This window comes from Abrus precatorius, unplaced genomic scaffold (genome assembly GCF_003935025.1).
Source record: "Abrus precatorius isolate BTA unplaced genomic scaffold, Abrus_2018 Scaffold8, whole genome shotgun sequence".
Lineage (NCBI taxonomy): Eukaryota > Viridiplantae > Streptophyta > Magnoliopsida > Fabales > Fabaceae > Abrus > Abrus precatorius.
The window spans coordinates 8,472,841-8,490,945 of NW_020874428.1; the positions used below are offsets into that span (position 1 = coordinate 8,472,841).

The 18,105-nt window shown below is 32.2% G+C and overlaps 2 protein-coding genes across 2 annotated transcripts; both read left to right on the forward strand.

Moving 5' to 3' along the window:
• The first annotated feature begins 263 nt into the window (after positions 1–263).
• Positions 264–859, forward strand: LOC113874174. The gene is made up of 2 exons (XM_027512397.1): positions 264–312; positions 432–859. The coding sequence occupies exons 1-2, from the start codon at positions 264–266 to the stop codon at positions 857–859; spliced, it is 477 nt and encodes a 158-aa protein (XP_027368198.1).
• A 292-nt stretch (positions 860–1,151) lies between these two features.
• LOC113874175 (phospholipase D alpha 1-like) lies at positions 1,152–8,945 on the forward strand. Its single transcript, XM_027512398.1, has 7 exons — positions 1,152–1,259; positions 1,623–1,718; positions 1,818–1,874; positions 1,964–2,039; positions 5,561–5,679; positions 6,383–8,258; positions 8,524–8,945. Exons 1-7 carry the CDS (start codon positions 1,152–1,154, stop codon positions 8,943–8,945), a joined length of 2,754 nt encoding a protein of 917 aa, XP_027368199.1.
• The last annotated feature ends 9,160 nt before the right edge of the window (positions 8,946–18,105 follow it).

Sequence of the window (18,105 nt, forward strand, 5' to 3'; positions counted from 1 at the left end):
CAAATTAAGTGGTTTAAGAAACAATATAACAATATGTCAACACTTATGCGCAACAACTCTAACTTTGGGTAAGACTCAATTACAAAGACATCCACCGCTAGTGATGAAGTATGGAAAGAGTACATAAATGTAAGATTACTTCGTAATCTTTTAAATATATTAATAGTTTACAAGTTTAGTGCATTATATTATTTTCAATATATTAATAATGAATTTTTTTTTTCTAGTCTCACCCAAGTCACAAAAATCTTCCAGAAAAAAGTATGGTTGATTATGAGGATTTGGAGATTGTTGTTGGGGATGGAACTGCTAGTGGACACACTTCCATGTCATAGACCCTACTGATACTGGTGCTACAACTTTTGAAGAATAAAATGTTAATTTTGGGCTAAAAAACTTTTCATATGATCTTAACAATGATATATTCATAGCACCATATCACTATGAACTACCTTATCAGCATCCATCACCTTGCCTAAGCATTTCACCACCTCAACCCCCTTTAGGCTTAGAGGTTCCCACTAAAAAACCAATTAATCATAAGCAGAGTAGGTCCAAGTATGGAGAGAGTTCTAACTCAGTTGGGAACAACAGTCAAGACAAAGTTCTAGAAAATCTATCTGTTGGCATTGAGATTATAGCCATCAATTTTGAAAAATTGTCTAACTTGATGGAGAAAAGAGAAAGATACAAAGAGGCAAAGGAAAATATTTGGAGTGCTATAAAAGAGATCTCAAATTTGGATGATCAAACTCGCTACATGGCAACTGATTTTCCTGATACTAATGCAAAGAAAGACTTTTTCTTGATGATGTCAATAGAAGAGCACTCAAATTGGATAAAGTACAAGCTAGGATGAACAATATTGTTTTAGTGTAATTTTTGGTTGCACTTGATTGGAGTATTTTCTTTATAATTTGGTTATGTATGAACACATGTTGAGTTTGTCAAACTATATTGTTTTGGTGTTATTTTTGTTGCACTTGATTGAAGTGTTTGCTTTATATTTTGGTTGTGTGTGAACACATTTTAGAATGGCGGAACTATATTATTTTGGTGCTTTTTTGGTTGTACTTGATTGAAATATTTTAGCATGTTTTATTATTTTTATTATATTATTATTTTTTATTATATTGTTTTATATAGGTACAATGTCACATTCAAGCATATATGAAGGTAGTGCCATAGATGAAGAAGAAATGGGTGATGAAGAGATAGATGACGAAGAATTTTATGAAGCCATGTACGCATGTATAATGGCAATTCATGCATTACTGCATGTGTTGATTCAATTTCTAGTTATGATACGTAATGAACAAATTGAGCATCCATTAAATTGACAACAAAGTACTAACATGGGAAATAACTATATACACCGATCATTAAACGATGATCCTGTAATATTTCGACAAGTTTATAGGATGTATCTAGATGTGTTTCGAAAGTTATGTGCAATTATTAAACAAAAAAACACCTATACAGGATACATAATATATTTGTGTTGAAGAAATGTTCTTATCATTCCTACAAATTGTTGGTCAGAATACTTGATATTGTGTAATTCGAACACATTTGGCTTATTACAATTTGCTACAAGTGAAAATTTTTCCAAAATTTTGAAGGCTTTGAATATGATAGCACCTACTTTGATGGCTAAACCAGGATCAGCTATGGCAGCTAAAATTAAAAAAAGCTCAAGGTTCTTCCCTTTCTTCAAGGTATGTGCTAATTATCTTACATTAAAGATTATAATTAAATTTGGCACTATTATATTTATATTTTTCATATAATGAAGTGTTATATATGATAAATTTTAGGATTGCATTGAAGCTATTGACATGACACATATTCTAACAATGGTGAGGGAGCAAGATGTAAGCAGTTATCGTAATCATCATGGAAAGATAACACAAAATATATTAGCCACTTGTAATTTTGATTTGAAGTTCATATATATTCTTAGTGGGTGGGAGGGACTCATGATTCTAAGCTACTAAATGTTGCTATAACAAGGAGGAATGGACTTAAAGTGGCTCAAGGTAAGTGGTTATTTTTGAAATAATAATAATAATAATAATAATAATTATTATTATTATTATTATTATACTAATATTATATATATTGCATATGTAATTAGGTAAATATTTCTTAGTAGATCGTGGATTTTCTAATTGACGCCAATTTTTAGCTCCATTTCGAAGTATAAGATATCATCTACAAGATTTTGCAGATCAAGTTAATAACCCTGAAAATGAGAAAGAATTGTTTAATCTTCATCATGAGTCTTTAAGGAATGTGATTGTGAGAATATTTAGTATTTTTAAATCAAGGTTCACAAATTTTAAACCAACCCCTCTATTTTTATTTAAGACACAAGTAGAATTTGTATTAACATGTGCATCACTACATAACTTTCTACGCAAAGAATGTTGTTTTGATGAATTTCTAATTGAACCAATGGACGAACATTCATCTTCAACATTACCGGTTAATCAAGATCATAATTTTGAGTCTATTATTCAAACCCAGGAATAAGAGCGAGAAAAAGCTAATACTTAGAGGACTAGTATAACAATGGATATGTGAGTAAATGTTATTTAAAATAACATGATATTACATAGAATTATTATTATTTATCTAGACATTTTTATTTTTTATTTTTTTTTATCTTTGACTCTTTTTAAATTTGAATGAACGAAAAAAATCTTGAACTCCCATGAAATTCTAAAAAGTTTACAAAGCTTCGCAGAATCTATTAAAATTATGACTTAAAAGTCTTGCAGAATCCATTAAAATCCTAATTTTAAAGTCTTACAATTCTGCAAAGTCTTAAAAGTCATGAAAATCCTGTAAAGTCTTTTAAAATCTATAAAACTTTTTTCAACTGAAAAAGTCCTTTAAAATTTTAATCTAATACACTTCTCAGTTTTTAGTTTATGTAATTAAAACTCACAACTTTCTCTAAGGCTTTATTTAAGAGTTTGGAGGGGGAGGAAAGGAAAGGGTTTGAAGGGAGAAGGAGAAGAAGAGAAGAGAGGAGAAGGAGGTGAAACCCTAATTTGTTTGGATATTTAATATTGAGAAGGGGGTTAATTACATAAATAATTTTAAAATTAATATTTTTATTTTTAAATTTTTTTAAAAAAATTATCACTTAAAAAATTAACATTTAAAAAAAAATTCATTTGTAAAATAATATGAAAAAATAGGAGCGAGAAAACCCTCCAAACAAAGGAACTCAAAAAACAAGCTTTTAGAGGATTTAGAAAAACTTCTAAAACATTCCCATCCTAATTAAGCAACTCTCAAACAAGATTAGTCACTTTCTAATCCTTCTTTCCCGCTCCTCACCTCCTAAACCTAACTTCCAAACATAACCTAAAAGAAGAACACCAATTTTTAATTCTCTAAAAAAATATTTAACTTAGAGCATAAAGATTGTCCAATATTATTAATTTTTTGAAGTTCATCAACCTCACATGGGATATTTAACTCCTCCATAACCTTTTATGTCCCAAAACCAGATCTAAAACTTTTGAAGCAAGAACTTTGTTTTTGTACGACATATTTTCATATTTAAAAAAGTTAGAACTCACCTGGTTCGTTGTATGCTTAGTGGGAAGAAATTCTTGCATAATGGAAGCCAAATCCTCCTCAAACAAATTCAAACTCATCTTCATCTTCTTCTTGCTTTGCGACATCAAATCCTCATCTATTGTCGATGATGTATCTACTCCTAGATTTAAGTAGAAACAGCAAGAAATTGCTGATGTTCAACTTGAGATGCAGCAAGCCACAAAAAGGACAAAGAACCACAATTAGGGCTCCTTCAGAAAGACTACAATTTTTTGGGTCTTACAACTCGTCAATATTTCAACTATCATTTGAATAAATTAAATAAATGATAAATTAATTTTAAAAAATTATAAAAAAATAAATTTATATTAAATTAAACATAAATACTTAATATAGAAAATACTACTATGTAAGAAAATTCTTAAAAACACTATTGTTTAAAAATTCGTACTTGCACATTATGTATAAAGATGATAAATATTCTATTATAATTAAAAAAATTAAAAATTTAATTAATAATAGATTTTGTAAATGTTTAATGTTTTGTGTAAGACAACTCTTATTGTACTTATCTTAAGCAAGATATTTCTGTATTATTTTTAAAAAAAATTTCTTACATATATCTGTTGTTATTTTTAATTTTTCTGAATCTGCTCGCGCGATCGTTGGGTTTATTTTCAGTAGTCCTGCTTTAGATTATACACATACACCTCCACCTTCGTACTTAAAAGTCTTAAAGTTATTTAAGATTTATTCGAAGGAGATTATCATTTAAAATTCAAAATATATCTCGTTAGTATTTGATCTCATCTGGTGTGGGATTGACTATAAACTAAATTCAACAGCCTTTGCTAAAAAATTTGTAATTAGTAGCGTTGCAATTGGAGTAACTTGTTGATTACGTTGTGCTACTTCCTACTCCACCACCACTGCTTTTAAAATACTAACCAGAAAAAGCACAAGATTATACTACACTGGTTCGGTCTCATCTGATAGCTTAAGGGTTTGGTAGAAAGCTTCCTCGCAAGTTACTTTTCGCATATTATCTTAACTATAATAATAAAACCCAAATAGCTCTCTATATTAAGCTTACTTTCCGCCTCATTTACCTGCACCAACATATATATATATATATACCCACTGTTTAATAAAATATACACGTATCAACATTTATATTACAAATTAAAGTATCGTATTTTAGAATTAAAATATCAGTCGTAATTTGCCGTGAATATATTTAAGGGTTAAAATTAATTTAAAATAATATTTTAATTATACTTCTTTTTGTTGTAATAATTTTTTTACCAATATTTTTGTTAATTTTGTGGTATTTTTTTAAAATTAAAATTGTTTCTTAATTTTTTTTATTACCTTATATAATTTTTCATCTTTTGTGAATACCTATTTTTACATTTATTAAAATTATCTTATTTTTGTTTATTTTTAAAAATTTAGAATTTATTGTTATTAATATATATTGATGTTCAAATTTAAATTTAAAGTTATTTTGACACTATAAGAGTATTATTTTAAAATAAATTTTATTTTTAAATTATTTAATTTTTATCATTTTAATACATATTATTCATAATTGTAGAGTTAATTCAAAATAAATTTTAAAAAATTTATTGTTGAAAATTATTTTACTATATATATAATTATTTACAAAAATATTAAAAAAATTATTTAATTATTAAATAATATGTATATTTATTATAAAATAATATACCTGTGCATTGTGCGTGTTGCTAAACTAGTTAATAAAGATTTACAGGTAAGATTAATTTTAGAATTAAATTTACTCAACTTTAAAAGAACAAGGTTTGTTCTATGTGAATGGTCTTCAACTAGTTTTCTTATCACTAGTCTCCTTATTTTTCTGCAATATAAACAGTTGTATCCCATTGACATTTTATAGTTAGTTAGTTAGCTTCAACTATCATATGCCTTTTCATTTCATTGAAACAGTTTCTGGCAATATTAGTATGCTCGTGGAGGATGAGGAAGTTAAGAACTGGAACCTTGTTGCATGGTGTTCTTCGCGTTACAATATTTGAGGTTGATAAGTTTTATCGTAATGATTGCTGCAATTGTTTCCCTAAGGTATGCTCCTGAAATTTGTGAAGTTCTAAGATCCTAATAAGTATACTATTTTGATCCTTGGTTTGTTATTTGATATTGCTTTAAAGTAGATGTTTTTCTTTCCATGCGAATAAGACCATTCTCTTTGACATAATTTGAGAGGCATTTAATTGTCGTTGCCTCGTCATCACACCAAATGATTGAACGCTTTGTCAAATATTTTCAACAATATAATCTTATCTTGCAAATGACCATGTATTGAGCTATAATATTAACAATTAATATGTGGTAATCATTAATTTCTAGTGCCAATGATGGTTGGAAATGTTGGCAATGTTCATGCAAATAATAATACTTCTGATAATCAAATTATGTGCATGTAAATTTAATATCAATAATGAAAAACAAATGCCTTTTCCTACTTTAAAAGTTGTATCAAACAGAACTCTGTTTAAGGTGCATCAGTCTCTACATGTTTAGTGTGTGTTTTCCATGATTTACTAAATCTTTTCATGTCTGTTTTATAGCAAACTGTCTTTTAACTGCAGCTGCACAAAACATATTCTATAAAACTAATGATCGAAAAGTTTATTGCATCCATCTTGATAGTCAAAAGGTTGCTGATAAGCACATCTCTTTTAAAGCTCTTGTCAGTCTATGTCAAAGCCTGGATTTGAAACTGTGTGGACTAACTCAAAGACTTCGTTAATGACCACGTTTGCAGGTCATTGACCCAATTGGGAAAGGTGTGGTTAGACTATATGCAACCATTAAATTAGGCAACGCTACAGTAGGCAGAACTAGAATTACAAACAATGACCATTGTAATCTTCAGTGGTATGAATCTTTTCGAATTTATACTGCTCATGTTGCAACTGATGTCATGTTTTCTATCCAAGAAGAAGAACTAATTGGCACAAAATTGATTGGCACAGCTTATTTTCCTGTTGAAGATTTAGGAAATGGACAACAACTTGATAGATGGCTTCATATCTTGAATAAGAAACATAAACCTCTCCAAGGAGGTCCTAGAATTCATGTAAAGGTACAGTTTTCTGATGTCACTCAGGACATTAACTGGTCTCAAGGGATTATAAGTCCACAGTTTCCTGGAGTCCCACACTCGTACTTCACTCAGAGAAGTGGTTGCAGTGTCACACTTTACCAGGATGCTCACATTCAAGACAATTTTTTCCCCAAAATTCCCTTGACTGGGGGAACGTACTATGAGCCACACAGATGCTGGGAAGATGTCTTTGATGCCATTTACAATGCTGAGCACTTGATCTATATAGCAGGATGGTCTGTTTACACCAAAATTACCTTGATTAGGGATATGAGTAGAGAACAAGAAGGAGAGTTGACACTTGGAGAACTTCTTAAAATGAAGGCTGCTGATGGAGTTACAGTTCTAATGCTTGTTTGGGATGACAGAACTTCAACAAAACTGCTAAAAAATGATGGAGTGATGGCTACTCATGATGAAAATACAGAAAGTTACTTCCATAACACCGGAGTGCACTGCGTGTTATGCCCGCGCAATCCTGATAATGGACAAAGCATTGTCCAAGGCCTTGAGGTTGCCACCATGTTTGCACATCATCAGAAGATCTTAGTTGTCGATGGTGAGATGGCCAGTGTGGATGTAGAGGGAAGGAGAAGAATTTTGAGCTTCATTGGTGGAATTGATCTGTGTGATGGGAGATATGACACCCCTTTGCATTCCCTTTTCAGGACTCTAGGGACAACCCACCATGATGATTTTCATCAACCAAATTTTAGAGGTGCCTCAATTGCCAAAGGTGGACCAAGAGAGCCTTGGCATGACATACATTGCCGCTTAGAAGGACCAATAGCTTGGGATGTTTTGATTAATTTTGAGCAGAGGTGGAAAAAACAAGGTAAGGAGGATGTTTTACCTGTTGAACTTGGAAAACATGCTGATATTTTTGTACCCCCAACACCACTAGTAGATAATGAAGCATGGAATGTTCAACTGTTTAGATCCATTGATGCAGGAGCTGCTTATGGCCTCCCAAATACCCCAGAGGATGCAGCCAGGTATGGTCTTCTGATTGGGAAAGATCATGTCATTGACTGCAGCATCCAAAGTGCTTATATTAATGCTATCAGGAGAGCTAAAAATTTTATCTACATAGAAAACCAATATTTCCTTGGAAGCTCTTTTTGCTGGAATTCAGATGACCTAAATATCAATGAGGTGAAAGCTTTGCATTTGATTCCCAAGGAACTGTCTCTAAAAGTCGTTAGCAAGATTGAAGCTGGAGAGAGATTCAGTGTCTACATTGTTATTCCAATGTGGCCAGAGGGTATTCCTGAAAGTGCAGCTGTTCAGAGCATCCTGAATTGGCAAAAAATGACAATGAATATGATGTATACTGATATTGTTCATGCTCTACAAGTCAAAGGAATCCAAGCAGACCCAAAAGACTATTTGAGTTTCTTTTGCCTTGGAAATCGGGAAAAGAAGAATAACGGAGAGCTTGAACCTTCTACAGGGCCTGAACATGAATCGGATTACAACAGAGCTCAACAAGCAAGGCGGTTCATGATCTATGTCCATGCCAAAATGATGATAGGTAACTCCATCCACCACATTCCTTTTCTTCAACTAAGATTCATCATTTCATTTGTCACTAATTTTATTTATTTAAGGTATTCGAAATGGACAAAACTGTTAACATCCTTTATGATCATATAAATTTAATATATTATGTTTTATCTGCTTTGACAATGTTACATAACTCCTTTAATTTTAAAATGAAATGTTTATCCTCCAAAATATAACTCACAACGTACCCTAAATGAATATATTTAAGTAATGTATGGGTTATACATTTTCAGTTGATGACGAATACATAATAATTGGATCAGCTAACATGAATGAGCGTTCGATGAATGGAGCAAGGGACACAGAGATTGCTATGGGGGGGTACCAACCGCATCACTTAGCCACAAAGAGGGGTCAGATTCATGGCTTTAGAATGTCCTTGTGGTATGAGCACTTGGGCATTCTAGAAGACTCCTTTCTTGCGCCAGAGAGTTTGGAATGTGTGAGACAAATAAACCTCATTTCTAAAAGGAACTGGGAACTCTACTGTAGTGAAGCTTTGGATGAAGACTTGCCTGGCCATTTGCTTAGTTATCCCATAACAGTTACTCAAAGTGGAGAGGTCACAACCAATCATGGGATAGACTACTTCCCAGACACCAAGGCGCCTATTCTTGGCTCTATATCTCATCTTCCACCCATCTTAACCACTTAAATTTCGCTATGACAAATAAACTTATTTAGCGTAATGTTGCGGGTTACCACATGATACCAGCTAATAAAAATAGGTGAGAGAAAACATTATAAAACATAAATCAGCCTATGAATACAAAATAAAAGAAAAAGAATTTGTAAAACATAACTAAATGAACGTGAGATAAAATTATACCAAAATATAATTCTAAATACAAATAAACAAAAATATTAAAAGACAAAAAGAGGGTCACATTTAATTCTATTAATATTGAAGATTGACTAAAAAAATATGAGTATACCTTCATAAAATTTAAGTAACGATTTTTTTTGAGAAATTATAAGAGATATACAAGCTCTTTCGAAAAAAAAATTATCAAATCTTATTTTCGTACTTTTAAGAGAATCTTATATAAGTATTTATTATAAAAATAAAATCCTAAAAAAAATTGAGTAGTTAATAAAATTAATTCACTGATATAATAAAAATAAAAATAAAAACTTAATAATTAATAATTAATATGATTAACTCACTTAACATAATAAAATATAAAAATTCTCGAGACTAAATAATCAACATTATTCAATTCACTAATCTAAGATATAAAAAATTATTTAACGAGATTCTTTTTTGCACCATTTTTTTCTCTTTACACCCTATTAATTTTTTTATGTAACTTTTTTTAAGGTATCCTTAACAATAGTCTTAATTATTACATATTTTATTTTCGTTTTAAATTTTAAAATAATTTTTTTCTCTTTTTGAAACTTTACTCTTCATTTCTATTACCATTTTGTTTTTCTTTTTCATTGTTACAAATTTGTTTTTTCCTTTACTATCGCCTTTTCTGAATGTATTTTAAGTACAATAATGCTATTCAAACACCCAGATTTGGTGTCTATAACTAACACCGTATAATAACAGTTTCTAAATATAAGGTTGCATATTAGTTATTCTACACACGTGAACATACTGCCTAAACTCAAAGTTAACCAAACTTAAAAAAACTCACAAGAATGTCGTGTAACTCTCATGCACTTCTGGTTCCTCCTCTCTTCTTCTTCTTCTTCTTCTTCTTCTTCTTCTTCTTCCTCCTCCTCCTCCTCTTTTGCGGCCTACTCCTAGGTATTTGGGTGTTGTCCCTCATTTGAGCAATTTACTGTGTCACTTTGTCATTTTGGAGAATGTGGTGAATAGCTCAAGAAAAGACTGGTCAAGGAAGCTGGATGACACAGTTTGGGCATATAGGACAACATTCAAAACACCAATTGGTATGTCACCATATCAATTAGTGTTTGGAAAGGCTTGTCATCTTCCTGTGAAACTTGAACATAAGACATACTAGACTACTAAATGGTTAAATTTTGATTTAACCAATGCTGGAGAAAAGAGAGTGTTGTAGCTACATGAGCTGGAAGAGTTCAGACAATTTGCACATGAGAATGCAAAATTGTATAAGGAGAGAACTAAAAGAATACATGATAAATTCATTTTGCAAAGAGAATTCAGACCAAGGCAACTAGTTTTGCTCTTCAATTCAAGATTGAAGTTATTTCTTGGAAAGCTAAAATTGAGATGGTCAGGACCTTTCATAGTAAAAGAAATTTCTTCCTTTGGTGCTGTATTACTTGAAGATCAAAAAGAAGGAAGAGAATTTAAAGTAAATGGCCAAAGGTTAAAAGTCTACCATGAAGGAGAAATCATCAGGAATAATTTCTACATCAACTTGGTTCCTCAGCAGTGAGGAATATTTAACGTCAAACTAGTGACGTTAAAAGAGCGCTTTGTGAGAGGCAACTCACATTTCTGAACCATTTTACTCTATTTGCATTATACTTGAATTTTTATTATTCATTTTACTTCAATTTCTACAATGTTACTTTCTGTGATTCCGTTTCATCTGTATTTTGGAAATAAATTGTTGAATTAATTGAGGCTTCATGTTGTGAGTGTGCATTAAAAGGATTAGAGTTGAGTAAGTGAGCTACCTGAGTTCTTAAAAAGCCTCTGATTGATGAGAAGAATCACTATTTTTCAGGAAAGGAGTCACATAGAAGTTGCAGTTTGGTGCACTTCTCTGGAACAATCACTTTTCCTTGTGAACGTGATCACGCAGAGGCTTAAAGGATAACACACCTTTCTGGAACAATCATTTTTCTTGATAAAAGTAATCACGCAAAGGCTCACAAAGGAAGTTCCTCTCTAGATGAAAGTGATCACGCAAAGTATACCAGGATAACACACTTCTCTGGAACCATAACTTTTCTTGAGTAAAGTGACCATGCACAGGATAACACGCTTAGAGAGTAAGCTTGCGTGTTATCACTTTTTCCAGAAAAAGTGATAACGCGCATTTCATAAAGTCTTTAGAACATTCACTTTTTCCAGCAAAAGTGAACACACTCACAACATTAACTCTTGGAACGTTCACTTTTATTTTTAAAAGGAGTCGCGTGCATCTGCGTGACTATATATTTAGAAAAGAGTGAACACACAGACACACTCCCAAAACCTAAAATCACATTTCTCCCCAAAAAAATCTCTGAGATTCTTACTTTCTGTGAGTTGTTTGTCGAGCAATCTGTCCTTTCTAGCACATTTGAGTCTACATTTCTACACTTCTATTCCAGGTAAGTTCCTTTTCGTTTCTCTAATTGAGGTTAGGGTTCTTCATAGTTAAAGTTCTGGGAAAAATTCTGAAAAGCGAAACTGAGAAATTTTCTGATATTGATTGTTTTGAACATAAAATTAAAGGATAATGTAGCTCAGTTCTTACTTCATTTGACAATTTCTTTATATGAATCATAGCTATAACATTCTATGCTTTGTGTCATGCCTATTGTATATCATTGAGAAAAATTTGTAGTACTTTGTGAGCAGAAAGAAACCATGTATGTACAGTAGCCCTTGATATCAACAATGACATCATACTGATGTCATCGGCGACATCACGCTGATGTCATTGGCGACATCACTCTGATGTCATTGGCGACATCACGCTGACATCATCGCTTATGTCATTGGTGATCTCACGCTGACATCATCAGTGACATCACGCTGATATCATTGCTTGCATCATGCTGACATCATCGCTTACATCACGTTGACGCTGACATCATTGCTTGCATCACGCTGACATCATCGCTTGCATCATGCTGACATCATCGCTTACATCACATTGACGTTGACATCTTCAAAAAAATTTCTATAAATAAGGGGCTTCACATGAAATTTTCATTTCTTCACTCCTACCCAAGGTTCTCGAAGGTTCTAAGGTCATATCTCGCCATTTTCTCCCATACTAAACCTCCTAAACTTAGATTTCTCTTCAGATATGTGATTCTACGTCCGTTCTAAAGGATTTCAAGTAAGTTTCTCTAAGTTTGAAGTTAGGTTTACCGTTTGTTTCTCTTCTTCTAATTTTTCTTATAGATGTTCATGATGTTCTTAGGAAAAACTCCGTTCTAGAGTTAAATCTTCGGTTAAATCCTAGTATTTTCATTTTGTTATGTTTATTACTTGTATTTTCATAGATCTTGTCATGTATGTGATTATATGTGGAATAATCCTTGTTTTATGAAAAATAATCGATGAAAAGTGAGAATAATTGGTTGTTTATGTGATTTTATGATGAATACACAGTGAAAATGTGATATTATGTTCAAATAGGTCATGATAAGGTATATTGAGGATGGTTGATATGATTTTATGATTCTGTGATATGAAATATACAACGAGATGGATGTTTCATGTTTGAATATATTGTGTTTCTTGTAAAAATGATATGTATTGTGAATATGCCATGGTTTGATGTATATGATGAAAAGTATGTGAAAATATGATGAAAAATATGTGTGAACATGAGAAATGACATATGTGAACATGTGAATATACTCGAAAGAGTATGAGATGGAAAAAGATATGATGTAAATAGTTACAGAGATACACTGGAGAGTGGAAGATGGAGACGATATGGGATATCTTGGAGAAATGCAGGGTGGTGAGTGACATTCAGGATTGTGCACGGAATATTGTGTTTGAATGCACCATATGGCCACACACTCATTTCTCGACTTGACTCATGACCATTACCTTTGCTAAGGGGTTGTCTGTTGCATGTGTTGTATCCGTATTGCATTGGGCCATCCGGCGACTATTTACATTGATGTGTAAGACCTCGAGATAGAGGCATCGGATAACTGTGGCCACAGGGCGCGAATAAAAGTAAAAGAAATTGTGAATATGTGTAATGTAATACGCGTTGAGATAATAATATGCTTTATATGACACTGTGATATGTAATGCCATGATGTTTTCTTTAATCGTGATAAGATGTGTTTTGTGAAGAATGTATTTGTTATGTATGAGTGGTAGGGTAGAGACTTACCCTTACACAATATTTTTCAGGAAACCAGGATGAATAGTACAGGCTCATAGTGCATGGATGGATGAGAACTGCTATAGGACTTAGTTATTTTGAGTTATGTAATGAATATTTTCAGTTCTATAGCATTCTTTTGAAACAGTTGTAAAACTACTATTTCTTTTTACTGCTGATGAAAATTCTAGAATCTTTGTTTTTCTAAAGTACTTATGAATTAATGAAATTTTACTCTATGAACCTTATATCATTTCAATGTCTCTTTCTTATTAGAGAGTTTTGAAAGAAATTTACTTTACCATTTAAATTTTTATGAAAATTTATCATATATTGAGGAAAGAAATATAAGGCGTTACAATAGCTACATTGTAATATTTGAGTGAGTTGACCTAAAGGACTTTATTGAAAGATGTTTAAATTGAAATCTTTTATTGTATTTGTCTGCATTAGTTTGATGTTCTATATTAAAACTGAATGCTTGAGAATTATACATGAAAAATCTTTCTGCTGAGAGTAAGTGAATTAGGGTTTAATTGAAAATTCTAATTGATATTTTTGGAGATGATTTGTTTGTATTATTTTCATACTCTGTGCTAGAACTAAAGGCAAAGGAGTAGTCAATATGAATTCTGAAATTGTTCTACATTGGGGATACAAACTGCTATTTCTCTGATTTTGATTGATAATGCCCTACATTTGCATTTTACATTACATTATAGGTTGAGTAATTGCAGTTTTCATTGTAGCATATTGTTTTCTAGCATGCTTAAACGAATTTTTCTAGCAGGAATTTGTAAAAAAAAATGGCAAGAACATCTAACAACACTCTCGTTGGATCTTCAAGGGGAACCCTAAGGATAAAGAGGGGTAGACTAACAAAAGCTTCTTCCTTAAGACCAATTCCTCAACATGACCCAAGATTCAGAAGCATAGCTCATGAAAATTACTTCAGAGCTAATATTCTAAGGAGGAAAATAGTCCAGGACAGAGCTTTCGAAATTGTTGAAGACCATTACCCAGAATACAAAGAAGAGATTTAGAAAAGAGAGTGAGAATCCTTCTGCTCAATGACTGGCATAGGTTGGAGGGAAATTACATAGGAATTCTATGCCAATGTTATGAGGTTAAAGGGAGACCAGATACCCAAATACCACACATATGGTTAAGGGGATTAGAGTGGTATTTTCTGCTGACAACATCAACAGGGTCCTCAACATCAACACTCAGAAACAACCTGGACAACAAGAATGCAATGCTTTCAGGGACTTTCAAGAGAAGGACTACGCTGAAATCCTGCAAAGGATTGGAAAATCAGGGACTACTTGGGAGCTGAACACAGTAGAGAAACCCAAGTGCATCACCACCAAGAACCTCCTATCATTCGCCAAAGTATAGAGTGCCTTCATTCTAAGTTCGTTCATGCCAGTCAAGCACAACTCCACTTTAGCAGTAAAAAGGGCTGAACTTTTATTTGCTATAGTGAGTGACATGTACATTGATGTAGGGGAAGTTATTAGTGGATACATCTTAGACATCCTGAAAAGAAAAAGAGACTCTTTAGTCCTTCATTAATAACTGTACTATGTGAAGATGCAGGGATTGAATTTGGTGATTACTAGGAAAGGATCAGAGCTGCACCCCCAATTTCAATAGCAATGGTGAAGGAAATATTCTCATATATTCTCCCTTCCCAAAGAAAGCCTTTTATAACTCTGAATCTCTCTTGAATCTGAGTTCAAACGTCTATTCCATTTAAATCCAAGTAAGTTTCTTGGAGCTTGGTTCTCCAACTTCATTTTTATTTCTCAATTTTTTATTAAGTCTAAAGTTTTATGCTTTGTGATACTCAAGGAAACATTAATCCTTAAGATGATATCCTCCATAAAAAATGTTATACCTCTCTCTTGGATTTCCAAAAAAACTTGGTCTAAGAAACCTATTTTCAAGTAAGGGGAGTTAATCGTAAACCTTAAATCTTATCTATGTATTTTGATTTAGAAAAATTCATACTACTTTACGTTAAATAACTAAACTGTAAGACTTTTTCTTAAAAACCTGAAGAGGAAAACGGATTTTTGGTGAGAAAATCCTATTTTGAACCCTAACTCCAGTATTCTCATTTTAGGTAATAGAACCTTAATAATTCTTAAGATTTTAGTACTAAGATAAGAACTTTGGGCATGAGAAACTAATAAATTATTTTTGAAATTATCTAGACAAAATTTTATAGTATAAACTATGAGTAACTAAGTTTCTAAGGAGTTTTTAAGATTTTACTATTATTTATGTATGTGCAAGTAATATTGAATTGTTATTTTGCATGATATATGTATTAGAAGATATTCAACTTTAGGATAGACGATTTTACTAATATTGAGAAAGTGTATATATTAAATTGTATGCTTAGATTGAGTTTGAAGGTGTCCAACCTTTGACACGTTGTCTTGATCTGTGTGGTGTGAAACTGTTTGATAATTATTTTATATTAGACTGATATGATACAATAAATTATGGATGTTTGTCTGATAACTGATGTATGTTGAAATTGGTAGATTTATATTATTGATAAAAAGTAGATAATATGACATGATTATGGAATTATGAGATGTGTGATTATAATACGTTAGTCATAACAGATTGATGAGCGTGATTATGATACAAGTATTTTAATACATTAAAAGGTGTACTTATAATACATGTATTGTAATACATTTATTTATATAATCATAACTCACGTATTATAACATGCTGATCTATGAAAAGTATTTGGAAATGGATGAGAATGATATGAGAAATGCTGAGAATATGTATAAATAGTCACATAGATACATTGAGGGTGTGGAATATAGGAGAAATGAGAGTGTTGAATGCTTTTTTATGACTGCGCATAATTAATAAAAATATAGGGAAAAGACACCACAAACCTCACACTTATATCTTGACTTAAACTCCTAACCACACTTTTGCTAAAAAGGACCAGGTTGGTACATGTTGTATCCGTATGCACCAGCTAACCAATAATTATCTATACTATGGAGACCTCAAGGGATCCCAGGGGCAATTATTGTGATATTGTGATGGATATGATAAAGTATAGTAATTGTGTGATTAAAATATATGTGTTGTAGCATATTAATTGGTGTTATTATGATATATGTGTTGTAATACATTGACAAATGCAATTAGGACACATTAATTGTGACGTACTGTACCACCCTCAATTTTGTGGCCCTTGTATGGAAAAATAAGAATTTTGGTGCAGGGTATCTCGTTATAGAAAGATATCTCTTGCTGTAGCGAGAAAGAGTGTCCAGAATCAGGCTCTTTGTCGCTCTCTCGTTGCAGTAAGAATGCTCTTGCTGTAGCTATAATGACAAACAGCAAAAGAAAATTTTCTGATTTTTACGCTATAGCGAGGGAAGAGCTTGCTGAAGCGAGGGACAACTCACTAAGATAGCTCGCTGTAGCAAGAATATCGCGAGTTAAGAGGTATTTAAAGGTTTCCAATCTAAAAAATTGAATCACAATCCAAAAATCTTAACCTCTCCTATGTTCTCTTTGATTTCTCACCCTCTCTTCTCAGAAATCCTCCTCTAAACCTCAATCTTCCTTCAAATCTGAGGTTGGGAGCTCAATCATTTAGATCCAAGGAAGTTTCTTACAGCTTGGTTCTCCAAATTCATTCTTATTTCTCCATTTTATCCAATCTAAAGATTTGTATCTTGTGATATGTTGTTCGCAATCTAAACACTAGCAAGTGCACTAGGATTGCAGCAAGTAATGAGTAAATTTAAGATCCAAATATCGTCTCCACAGGGAATTTAGGTTTCAAATACCACTTCATAGAATTATAACCATTTAAGCTTTTTTTGAAATTGGAAGGAGAGTAGTAACATGTAATAACAGCAAAACAGAACAATTAAAAGTAAAATGAACTTGCAGAAAACAGAACAATGAACACACAGTTATGTGATAACAAAGAAAGAAACCATAGCTAGGGAATTGCTTCACCAAAACTCCAATGTTTAATCAATAAAGTTCTAAACTAACAAGCAATTGGAAAGAATGACAATCAGTTTCACATTATATTATTCAGAGGTTAATTCCTTAACTCAGTGAACCTAACATTCAATTAAACCATTCTAATTCCTTAGATCTGATTCAATTCAATGTTGCTTTAAGTGTAAGAAACCAGAAGATTGCAAGATCAAAGCCTCTTATCCCTAAGAAAACTATAATCTCGGTGATTGGTTCAGATATGAAGAACAAATTCAATTTCCATTGACAAGAGTTCTTCTGAATTTAGTTAATCAAATTTCCATTCAATTTCCACGTGAAGTGCAGAATCAATCACTCAATCTATTCCAAAGCTTGAAATTCAGATCCAAATCAATTCAACATATTCGTTTCAGATCTACAATCCCTAACTATGAACGAATTACACAGCCATGGCAGCAGAGAAAGAAAAAGAAAGAGAAGAAGAGATGAAGAAACTCAGAAACGCCATGAAAGCTTGCTCCACTCCAATTCCTCTTCGTGAAGCTCCAAGATCCGAATCCCCACTCCTCTCTCTCACTTCCTCTAACAAGAATCTAACTAAAAAAAACTGAAAATGAACAGAATCCCCTCTTTCCTGATTGTTTCTGGTATTTATAGAATTTTCCAGATTTTCACGTCATCACTTTTATTAGAAATAGTAGTTACGCAGAGAGTTTTTGGTTGCGCGTTAACACTTTTCCCAGAAATAGTGGCCACGCGCATTTTCCTGATATTGACAGCTCTCTGGAACTATCACTCTTG